The sequence below is a fragment of the Taudactylus pleione genome, unplaced genomic scaffold, assembly GCF_031769625.1.
Source record: "Taudactylus pleione unplaced genomic scaffold, aTauple2 ptg000198l, whole genome shotgun sequence".
In the NCBI taxonomy this organism is placed as follows: Eukaryota; Metazoa; Chordata; class Amphibia; order Anura; family Myobatrachidae; genus Taudactylus; species Taudactylus pleione.
In genome coordinates, this window is record NW_028284600.1 from 13,255,647 (window position 1) to 13,282,248 (window position 26,602).

The 26,602-nt window shown below is 46.7% G+C and overlaps 1 protein-coding gene across 1 annotated transcript in view; it reads left to right on the plus strand.

The window, feature by feature from the left end:
- Positions 1-26,602, plus strand: part of MYOF (myoferlin) — a 166,836-nt gene that overhangs the window by 33,741 nt on the left and 106,493 nt on the right. The window contains 2 exon segments of the mRNA XM_088476911.1: positions 19,956-20,064; positions 24,553-24,646. Coding sequence (XP_088333037.1) covers positions 19,956-20,064; positions 24,553-24,646 — 203 coding nt within the window.

The following is a 26,602-nucleotide window of genomic DNA, read 5'->3' on the forward strand; positions in this document are numbered from 1 at the left end:
AAGACCATTTTGCACTCCCTACCAATTAAACTTAATTACATTATTTAAAACTAAAATGTAGATTCCCAGGACACCCCTCACTGAATGTTCTGATTATCCTTGAAACTTAGGCCCTGAGTCAGCGCCGGATGCTCTGACAGAGCACTCTCTCTGAATCAGGGCCGGGCTATTTTGTTTTATTTTTTTTATAGCGAGCGGCCAGGAAGATGGTCGTGATGGTCAAGACCATCGCGACCATCGGGCTTGCGACAAGACCCTTGTGGTAGGGTCTCATTGCTGCAAGCCCCAGAGAGATTTCGGCTCTAACAGCCGAAATTTCTCTCACTGACATCACTCGTGATGTCAGTGGGGCCACCCCCAAACGGAGGCGTTCAGATGGGAACGCCTCCGTTTGGGCAGCCACTCTTCCGGCCCGCCCACCAAAGGGGGCGTGCTGTCACTCAACATCAACAGCACGCCCCTTTTGGTATGAGACCGGGAGCGACGGCTTGCCCGTCGCTATCCGAGTCTCGCGCATGCGCACGGCAGAGCTGGCTCCGTTGTGCGCATGCAATCTGGGCCACCATCGACCCGGTTACGAGCGCTCAGCGCTTGCGACCGGGTCTGAATCAGGCCCTAAGTGCACAGACTACTCTACCATTTCAAAACACATCACACAGTTATTAAAGTTGGTTATTTAACATATTTGAAAACTAATACAGGAAATTGTGAAAAAGTGGGTTGGGTGTGGGATCCCGGCTGTTGGGATGCCGGATGGCAGAATACCGACAGCGTCATCCGGACAGTCAGAATTCCAACGCCCAGAAGTAAGTTGCCAAACCCACCTTTCCAGCAACCTAACCCTAAACCGAACACTCCCCCTAACCCTAATACTTACCGTCGGGTTGGTGGTGGTCGGAATTCTGGCGCTGGTATCCCGACCACCGGGATGTCCACTACATCCCGTTTTGAAATATCAGTTAAGAAAACCAAAGTAAGATTTTAGTACTTCACCGTTAACACCATGTACAAGGAAATCCACTGTTGTCCTGTCCTGGGAGTTAACCACTTTGATCACCAGATGAGCAAATTCTGCAGTGATCATAGATAGCTTCTTTAGATCCTAAATAAAAAAAAATAATTAAAATGTTCTAAATCGCTCAAAATATGAGCACGTTGGTAAATTTCTATTGTTTAGTAGTCTGGAGAAAGCAAGTTTATGGGGGTTTCGGACTATAGATAGACCGTAAAAAGGTCAACAATGTCTAGATAAACACCAGATGTTAGACAGTCAATAGGTCGACTGCGACAAAAGGTTGACTGGGTCAAAAGATTGACATTAAAATGGTTGACATGACGCATGATTTATTATTTTTATTTTTTTTAGGGCTAGGCACGTACCGGAGGGTTAGGGGTAGGTACTAGAAGGGACGGTTCGGGTCAGGCACCCACCCCGAAGATTAGGGACCAGGAGGGAGGGTTAGGCACCAAGGGGAGGGTTAGAGTTAGGGTAAAGATTAGGTCTAAACAAAAAAACACAAAAATTCATGTGTTGACTTTTTTTTTTTTTCATCAACCATGACTGCACATGCACGGCCGCCATTGCCCTCTTTCGGTAAGTTTTGCGATTTGTAGCCCATTGGCTACAATGGGCTAACGTCATCTTCAGATGGTGTTAGCTGTGGGGGACAATCTCCAGTATGCATTGCATTTCTGAAGTTGGTAAATTTTGGCAGCATCGCATATCCCATAGAAACCTATGGGGGATGCGGCTGCCAGTGGGAATGGAAGGATGACTGCTGCTGTCCCTCCTTCATACATCTGAGGGAACTTTAATATTTGCACTTATCCCCCGAAAACTAGTGTTTTCGGAGGATAAACTGCAAATACAATGATAAATGGGGCCCCTAAAGGACAAAATGTCCTATGACAGAAGAAAACATGCATAATCAGCCAGTGATTAAGTCTTGCCAGGTGTTGACACCATACTTGCCGACATTGGAGTTTTCGTCCTCGGGAGAAGCAGGTGGGAGGTGTTGGGGTTGGGCCAGATGGGTCGCACCATTAAACCTCGCTGCAATTTGCCGCAGGCAACTCATAAATAAGGGGCGGGGCCAAAATGATACAATTCTCATAGAAACTCATCGTTAGGTCACACCCTACTCGCGGACCCGCAAGTAGATTCTCCTTATTCCGCCCACTCCACTAGGAAGTGGGCAGAATGCTGGAGAAGTGCCTACCCCTGCGGGGGTGCAGAGGGTTACCCGAAAAATCGTGAGCCTCCTATGACTTCCGGGAGGGTAGGCAACTATGGTTGACTGTGATCATCATGCAAAGCAAGGGGGAGACTATTTAACCAGCACGGTGGCAGCAGAGTTACTGCCGCAATACTTGTTCTGCTATTGCCTACCCCAGATTGTGATAACCGAAGAACTTCAGTGAAAAAAATACTGGTCTTTCTGAACAAAGCCGTTTAAATGTATTACACGTGTGTGTATGTATGTATGTGTGTATGTGTATAATTTATTTTAAACCATTGTTAATATTTAATTTTATTAAGGGTCCGTTCACTGTGCTTGCATGACTCTGCGATCTGTGTCTTGCTTGCAGTATAACTTTGCGCACTGGTGAGCTATCCCTTACTGCTCCAGGCCAGTGCACCTTGGTGAGATCTTACTGATAAAGTACAGATATAGATTGTATAACAGCACAATAAGCATTGGTAGAATATCAGCCTTCTCTCCAGATATTGCTAAATATACTCCTAAATGGTTTTATGGCAGAAAAGAAAATCTTTAAGAATAGACCTTGATCAATATTTACTTGACTGGTTACAGGCTTCAGAGATAATTTTGTTATATAGACTATTTTTCCAGTAAACCTCCTTCCCATCAACTGGCAGAGCACCAAGGGTGTGATTCCCAGTACCCATGTATTCCCGAGCAACCTATCTCTGCTAGCATAGTTGGCAATGCAGTTGATGGGCAAATGCTTTTGTTTTGTCATGACCACAGAAACAGCATTAAAATACAGCCTATGTACTTACAAAGGTTCCCCCTCCCTCTTCCTCTCGCACGAGCTGCTGTGTGGCTGTGCTGGGCTGCAGTGGGAGACTGGTTGCTGATGCTGAATATGGGCAACAGCAATCGCCTCTGCCTACCGGGGGAGCGATCACACTGATCGCACCCCCCTCCTAGATTTGTGCTGGGCTGGGGGGCTCACAGCGTCCCCTCCCCAGTGCGCAGCGCCGCAACTAGGTTATTTTATTCAGAGATGGACATGGCAGCCTACACCGCCCACAGGCTGCTGTTCTTTCGGGCTGCTGGCGATCCCATCCCCTTCTGCATGACTTCATACGCTCAGGGGGTTGGCCAGAACAGGGCACCGTAACAGCAGGTGGGCTGTGATGGAGCGGTGCCTGACTGGTCACATAATTAAGCCCTGCCCCCTTCACGGCAAAATTCCTGCGATTGACGTAAATGTAAATAGGGGACGGGGCTAAATGACGCAATTCATGGAGAATCGTGCCATTAAGCCCCGCCCCCTACACGGGGACCCACGATCGCCGCGGAAATTCTCCCCATTATGCCTACCCATGCGGGGGGTTACCCGAAAAATCAGGAGCCTCCCGCGAAAACCGGGAGGATAGGCATGTATGCGTAACGCACAGTTATGGTGTTGGTCCTTTAACTGTGCATGTTGTCTAGATCTCCTTGCTGGAGCACAGGTGTATTTACTACTTGCCGACACTTACTAAAACATCCACTGATGGTACTAATATTGTATTTGTACTTTTTGTGAGGAGATATGGAAAACATGCTCTGCTATGGTTTCCTGAGGACTGGAGTGGGGAAACACTGAGTTAAGCGAAGGGATTATATTGACTGTTTGTTTTTTGTTTTTTTCCCTCCTACCTGTTTGAGTTTTACTTTTTTAATGTTCTAAGATTCCTTTTTTATATTGGATCCGCTTGGCTGCCCTTTAAAGCCCTGCATTTCTTTCCCCTCGTTATTCTTGCTGTGCTTTCACATGGTATACATTTTTCACCCTATTTTTAACAATAATCATAATAGTTGCAGAGAACTTATTTTTTGCATGTTCAAACAATATAGACAAATAGAATGGGTGGGGTGAAAGGTTTATCCGTCACCAAACACACAAGCTGTGGGCGTGGATCACTTCCTAGCGTTTGGTCCTTGATTGGTTTCTTAGCTGCTGGTTTGTACATGAGTCAGTATGTAACCAGAGACTGACATTCAACAGAAGCAGTATGACCGACTTCAAACCGAGCTGTGCTGGGGAAGGCGAGAGAGGTGCTAGCAGCACGTATTGATAGAAAAATAACATGATGGAATTTCTTGTGTGAGCCACCTATATTTGCATTTTCTAATTTGACTGTATACCCTTGAACAATACAAGAGTCTGTATTGGAGGAGTAAGCATGAGCCTGTATGCACCAGGAGGACAGTGGTTAGCATTACTGCCTCACAGCACTGAGGTTGTGTGTTCGATTCCCACAACGGCCCTAACTGTGTGGAGTTTGTATATTCTCCCTGTGCTTGCGTGGGATTCCTCTGGGTTCTCTGGTTTCCTCCCACACTCCAAAAACATACTGGTAGGTTAATTGGCTTCCAACACAAATTAACTCTAGTGTGTATGTGTGTGAGTATGTAGTAGGGAGTATAGATTTTAAGCTCCACTGAGGCAGGGACCGATGTGAAAGGCCAAATATTCTCTGTAAAGCGCTGCGGAATATGTGTGCGCTATATAAATAACTGGTATTAAATAAAAAATAAATTGTGGCCACATTTGGCCCTATTCTGTTTTTCAGCATGACACTTCCCCCGAGAACAGAGTAGGGACTATCAAATGTGTGTGTTTTTTGTGGTCGAGAGCTTAGCTTAAATCAAGCAGACAGTATTGGAATGCAGACTACGAGCCAGACCTCTTCGCCCAACATCCAGGTCCTTCCACACACAGGGGGAGATATATCAAACTTTGGAGAAAGATAAACTGGGGAGAGTTAAAGTACCAACCAATAAGTTTCGAACTGTCATTTTATAGACTGTTAGATAAATGACTGAAGCTGATTGGGTGTTATGGGAAACCTCTCCACTTAATGGGGAAGATGCATCAAACCTTGGAGAAAGTTAAAGCACCATCCAATCTGCTCCTTACGGTCACTTTACAGGCTGTGTTTGAAAAATTACAGAAGCTGATTGGTACTTTCTCTCTCTCCACTGTATTTCTCTCCAAGGTTTGATGCATCTTCCCCTGTCTCTCCTTGAAGGTTTTGATGCATTGCCCCCTCATCCTCTTGTGGCTGACTGTTGTAAATCCCCATAGCCCGGTTCCGAAATCTAATAGAAAACCTTCTGAAAAGAGTGCAGGGTTTTATAGAAGCAAGTCTAAATAGTCCGAACATTATACAATAATATAATAGAATAATATTAGGTCTAATATTTTCCAGAGCAAAGCCTTAACAGGGCTTTACTGCGCCCTGTGCCGGCCCTGCCCTCTTTGCGGATGACTGCATTATGTTGTGCATTATGGGGCCCGTCAACACCCGGAAGCATGGCACTGTGCACGGAGCGTCTAGAGAACTCTACGCACAACACTATACACGGCAGGTGTGAAAGACGCTATGCGCAACACTGCCGCAGCATTACTGCCTAGAGCCCTGTGCGGCGGCTTCCGCCGCACATGCATTGTTACGGCCCTGGTCCAGGGTTTGTCGTGTTAGAATAAGAAGTCACTACTCTACCACCTATGGCAGAAAATTACTTGCTCATGTATTTGCATGGATAACTCACTTCTTCCTGCTGGTTACTATATCATGTCACAGGACCTTACCCATACCTCCCAACATGATACTGTCCAGGAGGGACACAATGCTCTGGTCCTGGACTTCCCTGGTAAGAGGTGAGGCTGCAGCGCAGTTCAAAATTCAAATAGGGGAGTCACACCAACTGTCATCTCACACACTGCCACACATCACAGGCTGGGACTCACTGGCAGTTGGTGTGACTCCCCTATTTGAATGTTGGACTGTACTGCAGCCCCACCCCTGCAGCCTCCACCAATCACAATTTACCAGGGAAGTCCAGGACCAGAGTATTGTGTCCCTCCTGGAGAGATGGTCATGTTGGGAGGTATGCGTCATTTCGAAACCGCCTGACCCTGAACAATCCTCTGCATTTCTATATTGACCACAAACTGTGACTCTCCTCTCCCCCTCCCCCCCCCCCCCTCCTCCCTCAAAGAAAAAATACTGTATTTAAAAAATAAAAAAAAATTAAAAGTATTGTCTGGTTTAGTAGCTGTAACTTGTATTTAGGCTTCTCTAGGCCCTTCAAATATATCCAGTTTTCATGTTCCATTAATTTACACCCAAACGAATCAGTTACCCTGGGCAACAATAGCCTAACAAAGTAACAGAGTGCCTGTTTAAAAATAGCTACAACTTTATAGGAAAAGTGAAGTAAAACTGGTGTTTGCTTATGGGAGCCTCCTGTAGTGGTTGGTGTCATAGCAACACTGAGAGCTATAGTGTACGCCCCTCTGCCAGGATTACTGTCTGTGCATTCCTGTGTTACTCCTTATTTCCTGGCTGGGTCAGTCCTGCGCGTCTGCAATGTATTTAAAGGGGAAGAAGCTTGTACATGAAAGGGGGGGTGTGTGTTCACATCCCTTTCTATGATCCCCTCCTCTGTGTGCTCCTTTGTAAGGGGTGATCCTCCCCACCACTGCGTACACTGCTGGGGGCTATGGCCCCCACACTATGCAGATGCAGGTCTGGCAGCAGCTGGAAGAGATGAGTGGTGGTCTGTGCTGCTGGATACAATCACTCACTACATGTATCCTGAGCTTATTACCACCTTACAATCTGCTGAGATAGAAAGAAAATATTGTTATGTTTGTAACCATAGACCTGTAACTCTTCTATGTGCTCATCCCAACATACTGTAGACGCTGAGGTTCGCTGTGCATGCATGAGCCTAGTACTGTAGTGACTGGAGGAGGCGGGTAATGGCTAGATCCCCTTCCATAGATGTACCCTGACATCATTCCCTACCATCCACCTGGGCATAGAGGGGGAATATATCATTGTGGCGAGCCACCAAGCCCGATGCGTGGCAAGCGAAGCAAGCCCGCGTGGGGACAACTTTATTTTTTTGGACCGTATGGGCAGAAAACTGCACTTCTGCCCTTACTCGCATCGCTTCCAGGTACAAAATCTGAAGGGGAAGTATACCTTACCAGTGGATACAGGGGGAGATGTGCTATAACTTGCGCTAATTGACGTTTTCATTGAACATTGACATGTATGCGAACCAATGCCAAAGAGTGAATTGGTTTTCTATGGTATCTGTAACCTGGCTATAATCATTTCACAGTCACCATTATTGGCAGATACTAGGGGTGTGCACCGGCCACTTTTCGTGTTTTGGATCTGGATCTTTCTTCGTGTTTTGGATCTGAAGGGTGGTTTTGCCAAAACCACCCTTCAGTGTTTTGGGTTCTGGGTTTTGTGTTTTGGATCTGTATTTTTTTTAAAAAAAGCATAAAAACAGCTAAAATCACAGAATTTGTAGGTTTTTCTGTTCCTATGCTATTATTAACCTCAATAACCTTAATTTCCACTCATTTCCAGTCTATTCTGAACACCTCACAATAGTGTTTTTATGTCCAAAAGGTTGCACCGAGGTAGATGGATGACTATGCTAAGCGACACAAGTGGGCGGCACAAACACGTGGCCCATCTAGGAGTGACACTGCAGTGGCAGACAGGATGGCAGTTTGAAAAACTAGGCCCCAAACAGTACATAATTCAAAAGAAAAAAAAGAGGTGCAAGATGGAATTGTCCTTGGGCCCTCCCACCCACCCTTATGTTGTATAAACAGGACATGCACACTAACAAACCAATCATTTCAGCGCCAGGGTCTGCCACACGACTGTGGCTGAAATGATTGGTTCGTTTGGGCCCCCACAAAACAAGCTGGCAATTAATCTGTCCCTGCACAAACTGGCTCTACGGAGGCAAGATGTCGTCCTCATCCTCATCCACCGATTCCTCACCCTCTAAAGTGTTGTGTACATCCTCATCCTCACAGAGTATTAACTCTTCCCCGCTGGAATCCACCACCACAGGTCCCTCTGTACGTTCTGGAGACTGGTCTCCCTGGAAGAGTTGATAATTCATTTTTATGAACATCATCTTCTCCACATTTTGTGGAAGCAACCTCCTACGCCTTTCGCTGACAAGGTTCCCGGCTGCACTAAACACTCTTTCGGAGTACACACTGGAGGGGGAGCAACTCAGGTAAAATAGAGCCAGTTTGTACAGGGACCTCCAAATTGCCTCTTTTTCCTGCCAGTACAGGTATGTCTACTTGGATGCTGTCACCGATGTAATCCTCCACCATTCTGTCAATGGTGGCCAAAATGTAGTGGTCTGATTTCAACAGATTGACCACCCTGGAATCCTGGCAAAGCGAAAGAAGGGCTTCATCCACAAGTCCCACATGCTGAGCGGAATCGCTCTCTTAGCTCCTCCTTCACTTTCTCCAGCTGCTTCTGCAAAAGCCTGATGAGGGGAATGACCTAACTCAAGCTGGCAGTGTCTAAACTGACTTCACGTGTGGCAAGTTCGAAGGGCTGGAGAACCTTGCACAATACGGAAATCATTCTCCACTGCGCTTGAGTCAGGTGCATACCCCCTCCTTTGTCATAGGTGGATGTATAGGCTTGAATGGCCTTTTGCTGCTCCTCCATCCTCTGAAGCATATAGAGGGTTGAGTTCCACCGCGTCACAACCTCTTGCTTCAGATGATGGCGGGGCAGGTTCAAGAGTGTTTGCTGGCGCTCCAGTCTTCGGCACGCAGTCGCTGAATGGCGAAAGTGGCCAGAAATTTTTCGGGCCACCCAAAGCGTCTCCTGCACGTCCCTGTCGCTTTTCAGAAAATTCTGCACCACCAAGTTTGTGTGAGCAAAACATGGGACGTGCTGGAATTTGCCCAGATGTAATGCCCGCACAATATTGGTGGCGTTGTCAGATATCACAAATCCCCAGGAGAGTCTAAGTGGGGTAAGCCACTGGGCGATGATTTCCCTCAGTTTCTCTAAGAGGTTGTCGGCGGTGTGCCTCTTACTGAAACCGGTGATACACAGCGTAGCCTGCCTTGGAACGAGCTGGCGTTTCTGAGATGCTGCTGCTGTTGCTGCGTAAGGTGATACATCTACCCAGTGGGCTGTCACAGTCATATAGTCCTTAGTCTGCCCTGTTCCACTTGTCCACATGTCCGTGGTTAAGTGGACATTGGGTACAACGGCATTTTTCAGGACACTGAGGACACTTTTTCTGACGTTTCTGTACAGTCTCGGTATCGCCTGCCTAGTGAAGTGGAATCTAGACGGGATTTGGAACTGGGGGACACACTACCTCCATCAATTGTCTAAATCCCACTGCACTAATGGCGGATACCGGATGCACATCTAACACCAACATAGCAGTCAAGGCCTCAGTTATACGTTTTGCTTCAGGATGACTGCTGTCGTACTTCATCCTCCTCGCTAAGGACTGTTGGAGGGTCAATTGTTTAGTAAAAGTAGTGGTGTTCCTACTTCCTCTCTGGGATGATGAACGACTCCCAGCAGCAGCAACAGCGGCAGCAGGAGGCGTAGCAATGCAGGATCCTCCGGAGGAATCCCGGATAGGAGAGTCAGTCATGCCAGTGACATGGCCTGCAGGACTACTTCCGATCCTGACTAAGGAGGAAATTGACGAGGAGGGAGTTGACTGTGTGGTTTGCATGCGCTTGGATACATTAGGACAATGGGATTTAGGTGTCCCTGGACTGCTTACGGTCTTAGCCAAAGTTTCTGAACTTGACAGTAACTTATTATGAACGCGCTGTAGGTGCCGTATAAGGGAGGATGTTCCTAGGTGGTTAACGTCCCTACCCCTACTTATTCCACGTTTACATATGGTACATATGGCAAGACAGTTGTTGTCCGGATTTGGATAGAAATATTGCCAGACCAAAGAGGTGGAATGTTTGGTCTTCTGCCCAGGCATGACCGTGATGGGCTTTTTCATCCCACGGACAACAACTGTCTCCCCCGGAGCCTGATTTAAACAAACCACATCACCATCAGAATCCTCCTCACCAACTTCCTCCTCAGTGTCCTCCAGTATCCTCATCCTGTTGTACTTCAACAGTGACATCTTCAATTTGCATATCAGCAAGTGGACTATGGGTGCTCCTTTCAGCACTTGCAGGGGGCGTGCAAATGGTGGAAAGAGCCACCTCTTCCCGTCCAGTGCTGGGAAGGTCAGGCATCGCAACCACCACCACACTTGGACTCTCCTTGGGGATTTGTGATATCTTCTTAGAATGCACAGTTCTTTGCTGTGCTTTTGCCAGCTTAACTAGTTTGATTTTTTTAGTGGGAAGAGGGCTTCCATCGTCATGTGAAGCTGAATCACTAGTCATGAACATACTAGTCATACTAGTATGACACACACTAGTCATAGGGAAAGACCTTAGCCGTTCCTTGCCACTCCGTGTCATAAATGGCATATTGGCAAGTTTACGTTTCTCTTCAGATGATTTAAATGTTTTTTTTAAGGTCATTTTCCTGAACTTTGTCATTTGGGATTGTATGTGGCTTCTACTATGACATTGGGCATCGGCCTTGGCAGACTACGTTGATGGCATGTTATCGTCTATGTCATGACTAGTGGGAGCAGCTTCAGCACTAGGAGGAAGTAGTTCTTGATCTTTCTCCATTTTATTTTTATCGGAGAAAGTTTGGTCCTCCATTTATGTTATATCGATTTGATATATACGTGCGGCTAAGGCGCACACAAACACAGAAAATATTTTTTTATTTTTGCTGGAGAGTAGTGCACTTTGTGGGTTACACCACCCTTTAAGAAATGAGCCAGCCGGCCCTTTACTTATGGAACACAGGCGCACGCTTGGCACTACTTTGTTGATGCACGTGCGGCTGCTGCGCACACAATTCACAAACACAGAAAATATTTTGTTATTTGGTTTGGAGTGTACTTTGGGGGTTACAGCACCCTTTGACGGTCAAGCCAGCCGGCCCTTTACTTATGACACAGGCGCACGCTTGGCACTACTTTGTTGATGCACGTGCGGCTACTGCGCACACAATTCACAAACAGAAAAAATATTATTTTTTTTTTAGCATTTAGGGGGAGCACCCCTGACGGACAGAGCACCCCCTGGACAACACTACAGCACCCCTTTAGGACTGGGACACTGCACAGGACTTTGGAGTGGACACAGCCCCTATGGACAACTGACTGCACAACACAGTCCAGCCAGCCCCTATGGACTTTGAAGTAGTGGACACAGCCCCTATGGACAACAGCAGCACACCAGAGCACAACACTACTCTGCACTACACTACACAGCCCAGCCAGCCCTAACTCCCACCCTCCCTCTTCACTGTCCACAGCCGAGTGAGAAAATGGCGCCGACGCGGGTACCTTTTATATAGGATCCAAAACCCGCGAGACTCGGAAGGCGAGATGATGACGTTTTGCCTCGATTTCAGAATCCGCGTCAGGCGGGAAAAGTCAAGCCTGACTCGGATCTGCCTCGGATCGGGGGGGCTCGGATTTCAGAAATCCGAACCCGCTCACCCCTAGCAGATACTATAGGTGTTGATATAGGTGTCAGAAGTGTGTGATGAAGGTCAGTCCACATAATGAATAGCTTAACCAGGCGGCAATTTATTAACCAGGTAGGATGAGTTGCAGGATAACACAGTGGGTACACAGTACAGCAGGTTATGTAGAACCAGCGGGGAATGTGCAGGGGTGAATGCAGAGCGCTCTCTCGTGAGCCTCCCGGGAGAGTGGGCATGTATGGCACTACCTCACTGCTTGAACCCTGATTATAATGGCCAGCTAGTCTGTGAACATAGTTTCTCTAAGTCTCTCCACTCCTGTCTCTCACAAGTACTGTATATCACAGGCTCCAGTCTGGCTTGGCTTGGCTTTGGGTGCCACAACTGCTCACATGTACAGACTCGCAATCTGGCCTGCTTCCTTGCAGGTAACATAGGCTCCGACCTAGTCACATTCACATAGCTCAGTCTGAGTTTGGTGGCCTTTCCTGTCTTCCACAGGTCTAGGCTCAGGCCTCCTGGCCCTCAATGGCTTGCTAGCACAATGAGCTCTGCCTGGCTTTCACAATCCCACTTGGACTGTCTGACTGCTCCAGCCCCCACCTGGGCTCTTTGCAAAGGGCGGCCTCTAGGAGGTATATTTATTAAAAAGAGCGTTTATAGAAGTGGAGATGTTGCCCATAGCAACCAATCCGCATTCTAGCTATTATCTTCTAGAAGGTACTAGTTAAATGTTAAGTAGAATCTGGTTGCTATGGGCAACATCTCCAGTTCTATAAACTGTCACTTTACTAAATATACCCCTAGGTGTGTTCCCACACTCCTTTTCTTCTTTGTGGGCAGATCTCTCCTACCCCACACAATATGTTATGTATGTACTGTATGTCATACTTGCCTACTCTCCCGAAACGGCCATCAGCCTTCCGAAAATTTGAGTGGCACTCGGGGCCCCCTGGAAGACTAAGCAAGTCTCCCGGCCAGCGCCACCCGCACGACTCCCTTGCCGGTCTCCGCAACCCCCTCTGGCGTCCGCTCCCCCCTTGTATCAGTGGTCAGTCGAGGGGGGGGTCGATGACTCTATTTCGTGCTTAATTGCGTCATCGGTGGCAGTGGAGTATGCAACCACTTGCATACAGTAAGCATTCAAGAGGAGCCTGCCACGGAAGGTGAGTAATCTGGGCACTGTGGGGCGTATTGAGGGGTTAAGGGGCACTCTGTGGTATATTGGGGGGTGGGGGCTGTGGGGCAAGGTAAAGGTCATAGTGACAGGGTGTCTGTTTTATTGGAGGGGACCACACAAGACTTAATCCGGTCCTGACTCCCAGAAATTCAGGAGAGTAGTTATGTATAATATTTATTAATTGTGCTTTTAAAGGGGCACTGGTGCTTACAGCCATAACACCTTGAGCTATTCCAAGCCCATTTGCTCGCGCAGTAATCCCGCATAAACCCATAGATTCGGCGCACCCTCTGGAGCTTACCGCTCTGGGCTGGGCTGCAGGTGCGTGGTAAGCCCTGCGGCTCATTGAATCTCCCCAAAAATGTGCCGTAAGAACCTGGTAAACTTTTTTTTATTTACTGCAGGCTAAGGAAGCTTTCTTCAGTGACTCTCCACAAATTGTAACTCCAACGGGGGCTGCCACTGACATTCATGCTGCTATCGCTGGTGGCCCAATCTCCAGTGAAAAACTGGCTTTTCGCCCTTCAATAATTAAAGTTATAAATGCTGGAAGGACCAAATGGTGCAGGGTCAGTCGAGCATTTGAAGTATGTGCTGTGAATAATTACTTTGCTGTCCAAATAGTAATTTATTGTTTTGTGATAACCAGGCACCATACCATTGTTTACCTTACATGCTGTAACCTCAGATATCATTAGTGTAGTGTTTATCATTCACTCAGGCTGGTCAGATTTCACTGATGCCAGACAATAACTGTCCTTTTTATTATTACTAGTTAATTGATAATACTGTCTGTAACCGGGATACATTAGAGGGGTGTGATATGTATTGCCGGCGGTTCAATTCCCGACAGCGGCTACCCGACAGCGCTGGAAATCCCGATCGTCCTAAAGGTAAGTATCAACTAACCTAACCCCCCTAAGGGGTGCCTAACCCTAAAATCCCCCCCCCCAGTACCTAAACCCAACACCTAAACCCCCCCCCTTCCTCGCTGCCTAACCCTAAGTACCCCGGGGGGTTGCCTAACCCTAACCTCCCACCGGGGGTGCCCCCCCCCCCCGCAGCTGTTACAGCTGACGAGAAGCTCCCACTGTGGGAATGCAGTTGTAGGGACCCATGCTTAAAGGGTGTGGTCAGCCACCACAGGGGATGTAGATAACCAGTAGAGACTGCATGGTCTTGGCCCCTTTTATAAAATATACAAATCTTCAAACTGGCTCTCAAGATCCACTACTTCATCAAGGCCTTCCAGATCACATCCTAACCTGCTACTACCTGCTCCTTCCTCCGTCTACCCCATCTCTGTCACGCCTGTTTGTCTGCCCCTCCCCATTAACTCACAAGTAGGGTCCTCTTCCCTCATGTGCTTCTTCTTACTAATACTTTCTTCTACTCCTTATGCCCACATGGGTACCTAACACTTGGTTGCTGACTCCCTGCTGCTTATTTTGAGTGTTATGATCACTAATGCAGCAATGTGTTTAAACTAGGGGTGTGCACCGGCCACTTTTCGTGTTTTGGTTTTGGATCTGGATCTTTCTTCGTGTTTTGGATCTGGATTGGTTTTGCCAAAACCACCCTTCCGTGTTTTGGGTTCTGGGTTTTGTGTTTTGGATCTGTATTTTTTTGAAAAAAAGCATAAAAACAGCTAAAATCACAGAATTTGTAGGTTTTTCTGCTCCTATGCTATTATTAACCTCAATAACCTTAATTTCCACTCATTTCCAGTCTATTCTGAACACCTCACACCTCACAATAGTGTTTTTATGTCCAAAAGGTTGCACCGAGGTAGCTGGATGACTATGCTAAGCGACACGAGTGGGCGGCACAAACACGTGGCCCATCTAGGCGTGAAACTGCAGTGGCAGACAGGATGGCATTGAAAAACTAGGCCCCAAACTGTACATAATGCAAAGAAAAAAAAGAGGTGCAAGATGGAATTGTCCTTGGGCCCTCCCACCCACCCTTATGTTGTATAAACAGGACATGCACACGTTAACAAACCAATCATTTCAGCGCCAGGGTCTGCCACACAACTGTGGCTGAAATGATTGGTTCGTTTGGGCCCCCACAAAACAAGCTGGCAATTAATGTGTCCCTGCACAAACTGGCTCTACGGAGGCAAGATGTCATCCTCATCCTCCTCATCCACAGATTCCTCACCCTCTTCAGTGTGTACATCCTCATCCTCACAGAGTATTAATTCGTCCCTGCTGGAACCACAGGTCCCTCTGTACGTTCTGGAGGCTGGTCTCCCTGGAAGAGTTGATAATTCATTTTATGAACATCATCTTCTCCACATTTTGTGGAAGCAACCTCCTACGCCTTTCGCTGACAAGGTTCCGGCTGCACTAAACACTCTTTCGGAGTACACACTGGAGGGGGGGCAACTCAGGTAAAATAGAGCCAGTTTGTACAGGGACCTCCAAATTGCTTCTTTTTCCTGCCAGTACAGGTACGGACTGTCTGACATGCCTACTTGGATGCTGTCACCGATGTAATCCTTTAACAGACAGACGCACGCTTGTCGCTGCTGCTTTGAGGATTCAAGTGCGGCTACAGCCCACACAATTCACAAAGACAGAAAAAAGAAGAATATTTTTATTGTTTGTGTAGCACACTTTGAGGGTGTCACCACCCTTTAACAGACAGACGCACGCTTGTCGCTGCTGCTTTGAGGATGCAAGTGCGGCTACAGCCCACACAATTCACAAACACAGAAAATAATTTTTTTTTTGGTTTGGACTGGAGTGTACTTTCGGGGGTTACAGCACCCTTTAACGGTCAAGCCAGCCGGCCTTTTACTTATGACACAGGCGCACGCTTGGCACTACTTTGTTGATGCACGTGCGGCTACTGCGCACACAATTCACAAACACAGAAAATATATTATTTTTTTAGCACTTGGGGGGAGCACCCCTGATGGACAGAGCACCCCCTGGACAACACTACAGCACCCCTTTAGGACTGGGACACTGCACAGGACTTTGGAGTGGACACAGCCCCTATGGAGAACTGACTGCACAACACAGTCCAGCCAGCCCCTATGGACTTTGAAGTAGTGGACACAGCCCCTATTAACAACAGCAGCACAGCACAACACAGCCAGCCCCTATGGACTTTGAAGTAGTGGACAACAGCAGCACTACACTACACTACACAGCCCTAACTCCCACCCTCCCTCTTCACTGTCCACAGCCGAGTGAGAAAATGGCGCCGACGCGGGTACCTTATATAGGATCCAAAACCCGCGAGACTCGGAAGGCGGGATGATGACGTTTTGCCTCGATTTCAGATCCGAGTCAGGCGGGAAAAGTCGAGCCTGATTCGGATCGGACTCGATCCGAAAAAGTCGAGCCTGATTTCAGAAATCCGAACCCGCTCACCCCTAGTTTAAACGGGTGTGATAAGTATTACCGCTGGCCGCAATCCCAACAGCGGCTGCCCGATCGTCCTAAAGGTAAGTATAAACTAATCTAATTCTACACCCTAACCCTCCTTTTTAGGGTGCCTAACTCTAAACCCCCTACCCCCCCCCCCCTTCCTCCACAATGTACCTAAACCTAAGTCCCCCCCGGGAGCCCTAAACCTAACCTAACCGATATTTGCCCAAGCAGCTAACGCCATCTGAAGATAGCGTTAGCCGGCAATGAGAGACGCTCGTGTGCAGTTCGCTGGACTGTGCATGCGCAGCAGCCCCGACTGCCCTCTGGAGACATCGCAGCGATGGGCACCTTTCGGATCCCGTCTCCCTGCATGTCCCGGATAATACATCCAGCAGATAGGATCACATTTTGCAATGCGATCAGGTGCGTTACTGGCATGCCCTGATCGCATTGCAAAAGCGATCCTTGATAAATGGGGCTCCGAGCCATTTAAGCCTGGTCACGCATGCACAATATAATTCAGCGGGTCAGTTGTTACGACGTTGGTAAATTGCATTAGCAACAGATTTCTATCACTGCGATAAGCACAGAGATTGTCTAAGTAGGATGTTTGCTGTGGTAAATATAGAATGTGCTATATGGGTGTATTTCCCCTAGGCCTTGATGTTTGTAGCAATGTGAGTGCCTATGGCTGGTTAGGGCTTTTATGCTGGATGTGAATGTGGCAAGCAGGGAATGTGCTAGCTCTTGTTGACCTTGAGGTACGTTGATCTTGTGTGGAGGAGTCTGTACATGCGAGAGATCTTCCCCTTTGCTCATTCAGCTACACAGGCATTTTCTTCCTTTTTGCTCTAGGGATCTCCGTATTTAATTTGTCTGCTGTTATTCTGGCTGACTTCCCAGCTCTCTTTCCAAAGAAAACTTTACTTGGTGCAGCACATACTGGGCATCTGTTCAATTCTGCACATATTGGTTTAACTTTAACCTTTCAGTCGGTGCAGGTTTACGTCGCGCGCCTGCAATTTAACCCTCTTTACATTTGAAAGGAAAGGGTGTTTTTGTGATCTTATACAGTTGCAATTAATGTTCACTGATCTTCTTTGAGATGATTTACCATTCCTATATTTGGTGGCTTTTTTTTCTCCGCTGCGCCCCACACAAGAAAGATTTTCTGCTGGTAATCTCAAGGCTATGCCTGCTGATGGCAATGCCCAACTCGCCAAATTACCTAGCTTTCAAAACCTATTTAATAACAATCCCTGGATTGCACTCACAGACTAACATCTAGTCGAATAAGACAGATGGAGCAGTAATTTGGTGATTAACCCCCCCTTACCCCATCCGGTCTATGGCCTACGGGACTTTCTACCGGTCTTTCTCTTAGGCTCCCCGGTGAGGTGCCCTAAACAAGCACACAGTGCCGTGCCATCCCTCTGTCTCCCAGAACAAGCCCATGGTTGGCGTAGTGTTAAGCATTACTTTCTCATAGTACAGTAGTCAGGACTTCAAGTCCTCTCATGGCTTGTTTGGTTTGTATGTTCTCCCTGTATTCGTGTGGGTTTCCTCTGGGTTCTCTGGTTTTTCTTCCACAGAAAAAACAAAACAAAACATACTGGTAGGTAAAAATAACCCTCGTTGCATGTGTGTCAATGTGATGGAAGTTATAGCTCCACTATGGCAGGTGCTGATGTGAATGACTGAAACGCTGCAGTATATGCATTATATAAATACTGTAAATGTAAAGGTTAAACTAGGCGTTTCATTACTCCTCTGGTTTTTATATTCCTTACTTGTACACCATGGGCTTCTCTTACAGACTGACAACTCTTGTTGCTACCCGCACTTGATACCAGAGAGAGACCAACCTTTATCCTTCTCTGGGTCCCAAGGTAGCAGAATCACTGTGGAAACCATGTCTCTAGCAATATAGGGGATATACGGTTTTAGATCAGAGTTCGGAACTTGGCGAGAAGACCCGAGTAAGGACTCTGTTTGATTCGGAACCCCAAAGGTCGGGAGTGTCCGATTTTCAGCAAAACCGAACGCTCATCTCTAATATCAACTGGGTTTTTTTTTTCTCTATGTAGAGTTGTGTTAAAGCTCATTGTAAAGGAAATTTCTAGGCATGTATTAAAGGTCACTGGTTTACTTTGAAATTTTTTTTCTCTCAGGTCGTGCAAGGAACACCCAGATGCTGTGTGTAGCATGTCCAGCTCCGCCCAAGGAGTATGGCTAGCTCCACCCATGTGCTTATAGGTGTCACTCAGGAGTGTGACCAGCACCACCAGGTTGAAGTGTACAGCCCTTGTCCCCCTCCCTTCTAACCATATCCTGTCCTAAAGACACCCTTACCCAAACTCCACCCATCATCTTGTCCCACATATTTTTCCTCCCCCTTCTTTCTACCCTTTATATCCCCTCCCCCATCACCCCTATCTCTCAGCGCCTCTCCTCCAGTTGTCTCTCACTCATTCACATTATTCAGTCTGTGTCCTCCGAACTGTAGAGTTCAGGTGGGTACACCTCAGACGACCCAAGATGCAACGGACAACCCAGCAGACCCACGATGCAAGACAACATATCATGCGTTCTGTACACACCGCACGATATGTCGTTCACCTGCTGCATCCAAATGCATAGGGTCGTTCATCACATTGACAGATTGACCAGCATGTACGGCTGATCTGTCGATGCGATGAACGACCCTGTGGGAGCGCGCATTGGCCAACATAGTACACATAGAGATGTCGACGAATTGTCGGCCTCATCTGCCAGATCGGGTGACATATTGTCTGTTGTGTACCCGGCTTTAGAGCATGAAGGATGCATTTTCATGTCAGTGACGTTTCTGTACACCCTAGCAGAAAACACAGCGCATGTCCGAGAAGTCCGCCCACTTTCTAAAGACTCATACATACTGGACGATTTGTATGAACGATAACAATATCGTTGAACGATATATTGTTCAAATCGTCCAGTGTGTATGAACTTAATGGCGAATGATGCACGATCCTGCGGGTTGTTAACGATATCCCCAGTCGTCTGTACATGCAGCTCAATCTGGGGATATCGTTAACAATGCCAAATGCAGCATGGTCAGGATCCTGGAGGCTGCACCCGGGGTCAAGAAGAATGCACAATGCTTCTCTGTTCAGCCGGCTTCTGGGAGTTTGTCAGGCTCTCTCTGGACCTAGGAGATTACTCACTATTTCAAAGTATGGTTGAGTTTATAAGTATGTATTAAGGTCTATATAAAGCCTGAGGTTAATATAATAACATGTAGTGTAGGAGTTCTTAAACATATATTTGTTCAGTATATATGTGGATAAAGTTCTCCTCGCTGTAAATATAAAGCTGGGTACACACGTAAAGATTTTCTATCCAACTAGTTGATTGGTTGGAATGAAAATCTGGTAAGGTATGGGAGTAACTGATGATCAGCAATTTGTTCCCAAACGCCGGAAAATGGACAAAAACTTTTTGAACAAATTGTTTAGATCAAACATTAAACAGTTTTTGTCCATTTTCCGGAGTTTGGGAACAAATTGCTGATTGTCATTTGCTTTCATACCTTACCAGATTTTCATTCCAACCAATCAACTAGTTGGATGATTGGACAGAAAATCATTACGTATGTACCCAGCTTATGTATAGTTATAGTATATTATTTAGGAACTTTTTATTTATATACTGTATATATAATTTTTTGTGTAAACACAAAATGATGTGAATTTTTTGTTTTCAGATTTATCGGAAGCACAACTATATCACTTAAGGAGTTTGCCGGAGTACAGACCCGTTCCCTTCCGTTCAAAGGCGTTGCTTTGATGAGTGAAAAGGGGCAGCCCATTGGGGTAGGTTTTGGGGGTTTCTTCAAGGTGGTAATCTTTCTGTTTGTTTTTTATTTATTCTTTTGTTGTATAATGAATGTGTTAATAGCACAGCAAGAAAAATGAGTTTGGGTATGTGATAAGTAATATGAAGATGAACAAGAAGAGAGTGAGAGGGAGGGATGGTGCATCTAAAATAAAAAATAATCATGGCTTATTATTGGCACTTTAGATAATAACAAATGAATCCTCCTAACAACATCAGATGGATGAACTGGCTACTTAATGGGCATAGAAGCAGAGGCCGGTTTAACTAGTCAGACAACTCTAAAACAAATCCATCCCTACATACATATGTTATAGGGAAGTAAAGCAGTGGTGTTTTATCCATTTCAGCTACTAACCAGAAGGAATTGAATACATTCCTTTTCGTTCTAGAAAATTGTACCAAATTCAGCACTTAGTGGCTGACAGGTTACATATGTTTTCTGTTAATATATATATTTAAGTTCTACTTGTCTGCTCTCTGAAATGTGCACTGTGCAGGAGACTCAGGTTTCCGGTACTCCCAGGAGAGCAGGGGACCATCCCAGATCCCGCCTGCTTCCATGTTGCAGTGGGTGGAGGCTTAATGTAATTTGCTGCAAACTGTGTTGTTGTTGCCCCTCCCCCATGATGTGGTCAGATAGGATGATGCAAATCATGTCTCCAAACCCCCTGCCCTTGCCATTTTATGCAAGTTAACAAGCATGATTTATGTTTAGTAACAAAAAAATGTCAAGGCTGGAGAAGTAACTGCTTGTAGGATTTGAGAGGAAAAAGTGTGGACCACCTTCCCAGAATCTTTGTATGAAAACAAAAGTCTTTAGCACAGCACTTACATTCAGTAATTACAGTGTCTCTCACCTGTTCTCCAGGCTTGCCTACCCTCCCGATTTGGCCGGGAGCCTCCCGATTTTCGGGTGCCGCTCCCGGCCCCCCGGAAAGGCAGGCAAGCCTCCCAGAAGCCTCCGACCCTCCCCACCTCCCCCCTGAAAAAAAACAAATACCCGCAGTGGGGGGCCCGGTGATGCGATTTGCGCAGAATCGTGTCATCGTGGGCCCACCCCCTGCTTCACAATGCCGAAAATCACGGCATTGTCAAGAGGGGGCGGAGTCACAATGATGCAATCCTGCGGCTCTGCCCCAGTGTGACACAAAATGCCGGCCCCGCCCCCGCTATTAGCCGACAATCAGCTACCTCCCGGAAGGCTGGAGCTGATTGTCGGCAAGTATGCTGTTCTCTAGGCAGTTCCCCTTTATCAGCCTCTCACAGTTGGTATTGGCAATAAAGGCTACTAATCAGCTTATGTCTACCAGGGAAGTCTGCTGAGAGTAGAGGGTAAAGCTGCAAACTCACATAGGGGGAGATGTACTAAGCTCTGAAAACTGATAAAGTGCAGAGTGATAAACCGCCAGCCACTCAGCTCCCAACTGTCATGTTACAGGCTGTGTTTGAAAAATGACAGTTGGGATGTGATTGGCTCGTGGTTTATTACTCTCCACTTTATCACTTTTCAGAGCTTAGTACGTCTGGCCCATAACGATTTAGTAAATGAACGATTTTAGTAAACTATTTTCGTTCATTTTTTTCAAGGGAAAAATGACCGAAAATCGTTTACTAAAATCGTTAAAAAATATCGTTCATTACATTTAGTAAATGAACTACAAATGATTATTGCATATTCCCTTACTGAAAATCGTCGAGTTGGTCAGTCTGACTGAACTACAACTGGCTATAATCATTTCAGTCACCATTATTGGCAGATACTAGGGGTGTGCACCGGCCACTTTTCGTGTTTTGTGTTTTGGTTTTGGATCTGGATCTTTCTTCGTGTTTTGGATCTGGATTTGTTTTGCCAAAACCACCCTTCCGTGTTTTGGGTTCTGGGTTTTGTGTTTTGGATCTGGATTTTTTCTTAAAAAATAAAAAAAAACGCTAAAATCACATAAAATGGGCCTTTTTTTGTTCCTACGCTATTAATAACCCCAATAACATTAATTTCCACTCATTTCCACTCTATTCTGAACACCTCACAATATTGTTTTTAGACCAAAAGGTTGCACCGAGGTAGCTGGATGACTATGCTAAGCGACACAAGTGGGCGGCACAAACACGTGGCCCATCTAGGAGTGGCACTGCAGTGGCAGACAGGAAGCCAATCAGCGTTATGGTGCCCATTTGCATGTAGCACGAACCCGGGAGATCCGTGCTACATGCATCTGTGTGATTGGCACAGAGCAATGACAGGTCCGTGAGACCCATCTGTGCTGCTGTGGTAAAAAAAAAAAAAACCTGTGTAAAAAAAGAAAAAAATGTCGTGCACCCCCCCAAAAAAGAGCAACCAGCCCCGGGCATTAGTAACCCAGTGCTGGGTGTGCTTAAAAACAGGGGACAAACGACGTAGGGGTCCCCTGTACTTAAGCACAACCAGCACCAGGCTAGTCAGAACCAGCGCTGGTTGCCAAAATACGGGGGACAAACGACGTAGGGGTCCCCCGTATTCTGCGCAACCAAGACAATGTTTGATATTCTTTATTTACACCACACCACACAATCAACCCGCCACCCACCGCCACCAGGGGTGGCGGGGATAGCCCCGGGCTATCAGCCTGGGGTGCCCTGGAGAGGGTGACCCCTTTATTGGGGGGGTCCCCAGCTCTCCAGGGATCCCCGGCTTGGGCTGACTAGTGGTCAGGGCTGATGCTGCGGCTGGGGGGCCCGGTGAAAGGGCTCCCCTGGCTGTGGCATCAGCCCCCCGCTAGAAAAAGTCCAGTGCTGGTTGTGGAACATACAGGGGAACCCTACTAATTTTTTTCCCCTGTATTTCCAGAACCATGACCGGATCAGAGCCCAGAGCTGGTTGCGCAGAATACGGGGGACCCCTACGTCGTTTGTCCCCCGTATTTTGGCAACCAGCGCTGGTTCTGACTAGCCCGGTGCTGGTTGTGCTTAAGTACAGGGGACCCCTACGTCGTTTGTCCCCTGTATTTAAGCACACCCAGCACTGGGTCACTAATGCCCGGGGCTGGTTGCTCTTTTTTTTTTTGGGGGGGGGGGGGGGGGGCACGCCATTTTTTTTCTTTTTTTACACAGGTTTTTTTTTTACCACAGCAGCACAGACGGGTCTCACGGACCCGTCAGTGCTCTGTGTCAATGACACAGATGCAAGTAGCACGGATCTCCTGGTCCGTGCGTGCATCTGTGTCATTGAAATACACAGCAGCACAGACGGGTCTCACTGACCCATCTGTGCTCTGTGTCACTGTCAGTCACACAGATGCATGTAGCACGGATCTCACGAGTCCGTGCTACATGCAAATGAGCACCATAATGCTGATTGGCTGAGAGCCGTGACAGACGGCTCTGTCAGCCAATCAGCGCTTTGCCCATTAAAGGCAAAGGCATTTTTTTTTTTAAATGGCCGCTCGAGGCAAAACCTCGAGATCCGACAGCAGATCTCGAGGTTTTGCCTCGGGAGAGGGATCCGGGGCAGACAGGGAGATCCGAGCTTGGGCTCGGATCACCCCGGATCCCCGAAGTTCGGGTGGGTTCGGTTCTCAGGGAACCGAACCCGCTCATCCTTAACGTGAACGTGCATGAATGATAATCGTTCATCGTTTTAACTCAGAAAGTGAACGATTTTTTTCAACGATTGAGCGATAAACTATATAGTTATCGATAATCGTTCAAAAAATCGTTGTGTATGCACCTTACTTGTTCAAAAGCTTATTAATTACCCAGACTTTTTTTTTTTTTTTTGCTTTTTTATTCATTCGTGTTTATTAGACAGAGTATGGGACAGTGAAAAAGTGCCAATTGCCATAATTTTTATGTAATAGGAATATATAAATTGTTCAGGTGTAGTCACATTAGTAAGCCGGGAGACCACAAATCCATCTGGAGAAAAAGATTGTAATTTGTTTTAATGCCCCTTAAAATGCCTTCACACTGCTATCCAAGCCCTGCTGGTGCTTGCTCAACCCTGTACCTCATTCCCATACTAATACAATAGATTATTGTAATATAATCCAATCTGTCATGTGTAATTAAATTAAGAGCACAAAAAAAAATAAACAGAGCAATATGCTAACAGATGCAGTTACAGTCATGCAATCTGTTCCCACAGGACTGTGGTTTTAAAGTTCCTTGCTTTATTGAATATTAAATTATAAGAATGAGAATGAGAAGAATCCCAACGTGTCTCTTTGCTTGACAAATAGGTACTGCAATAGATTTACCCTCTGCCCCAGGTTTCCTTGTTCAGTTATTTTTGTTTTATAGCATCAGTGAGAGGTCTATACAATGGAGTGTAAGTGATACTGTAGCAGGACTTGTATTTGTATATACTGTCATCAGATAATAATCCCACCTACTGTAATATTGGGCAATCGTATAGCAAGTTCTTATCAGCGATCCTTAATATCTACAATGTGTCTCTTTAACTACATGTCACTTGTGTTCATTCACAGGCCAGTATTGATTTAATGGTCTCCTATGAACCTCCTGCCTCCCCTGTCAGCAATCCGAGTGATCCAGGAGGAACCAGTGTACAAGCAGAAGGGGGTAAGTGAAGTAAATAACTAATTGTAGGAAGGGAACTTGTTATATACCTGCTTTGGTCATGTTCATCGTGTCATGGCTTCTTACCCTGTTCTATTGGTCTATTTTTTTTACAAAGGAGGATTAGGAAGCGCAATGCGACAATGCTTGTACCACAGGCAGAGAGATGGCATTTACCAACGGTAACCTGTATGCAAACTCTATGGAGGGTAGCATAGTCAGCGTGTGGAGGCAAGATGAAGTGGGTGGAAATAATAGCAAGGCCAGTGTCTGGCTAGAGAATGAAGGGCTCATGGCGGTGTGCAATGAGGCTTATGAAAATAGAGTGAAAACATGATTGCAAGTGTGTGTGCTATCCTTCGGTGCGTTCATATCCAGGTCCTAAATAAGGTTTCTGCCTGACCCAGTGGCATAAGTTCATCCCAGATGCCCGGAGGCAAGTTATAATTTGGTGCCCCCCCCACCCATCACAGCTGCTGACACTGTAATGACGCAATTCACATGCAGACAAGCTATAGATAGAAGAGGGCAGCAGCTAATGGTCTGACATGGAGCTCGCCACTAGTGTATGGTGGCTTCTCAGCTGTCAGGAAGTGGTGCCATGTATTGGGCAGCCGTGAAGGTTCACTCCGGGTACATAGTTACAGCCATAAGTGGGGTGAATATGTTGTGGGCAATGGAGGAGGTGCCCATTCAGAGCTGGAGCCCGGCGGCAGGCGCCTCCATTGTCTCCCATAGTTCTGCCCCTGGCCTGACCTCCTCATTGTATAATTGTAACACCCCCAATTTGGTGGGATGTCAGTGGGTGGATAGTACCTGCTTGTGACTGTATTGCCAGATGGATCAGGGCTGCACCTCCTCTAGACTCCTCCTACCACGGCAGAGTGACAGGGGGCCCCTGCCAGTCACCAGCGCAGATACCAGACCAATATAAAGAAATGGGGAGTTTATTACTCTGGATCACTTCTCAACTAGGACAATTATAAATGAACATCAGAACATGGAATATTGTTGCAATTCCAAAGGGACACATACAAGATATCACATTATTAAGCTTAGGTTCACTCTATAAATACTGTATACTCCTAATTAAACCTCAGACTAAGCATATGAATGTCAACCTGCTCCCTCTATTGTGTTAGAGGTGGTTAAACTGACTATCACAAGTTACAGTTATAGTTGGTAGAATCTCTAACGGTTCAGCTATAAAATCATTAGAGAGCACAATGTCCCTGTGAGTACTCAGCATTCACTGTACAGCCTTTCGTTGGTGCACAAACTTTATAGATGTTACTAAACTGTACTACTGGTATCCAGAATGGCGTTGCTGTCTCTGCCTGTGGGGTCACTGCACAGTTCTGTGTTCTACACTGCTGCTGTATATCCTGCTGCAGGCTTCTCACTGTATAGCAGTATGCTGGCTGCCCTGAGATTACAGGCTTCTATGTGCTGACTGATCTCAGTCTTTACTGTAGTGCTTCTCACGTGACATGTGCTGTAATGCTTGGGGTACCTGTGCAGATGCCAGCACTTGTCATTGCAGCATGCACACTCTCTCTTCTCCCTTGGGCTGCAGCAGCTTTAATAGATCTGTGTCCTGTCAGCTTCTCTTGTCCTGCTGCCATACATGGAAGGGGTCTCCTCACAGTCACCCCGATCAGCTGCTGATCCCTGCTCTGTGCCCTCAGTCACAGCACTCTCCAGCACACACCATGGCTCCTGTCACGCTCCTCTCTCACTTCCGGTTTTACTTTCAATCCCGGGCTGTGTAGTGCTGCTCACAGTTGGCTGCTCCTGGGTCCTAGAGTCCCTCCTCACTCCAGATTCAGAACATTCCCCAGCACATAAAAGTCCACATAAATGAGATCCCTATGGGGTATCGCGTAATCCCACCACAATGTTCATATTCTGAGTCCCAACTGGTCTTTTTTGGTGCATACCACAGTACCTCACAGCAAG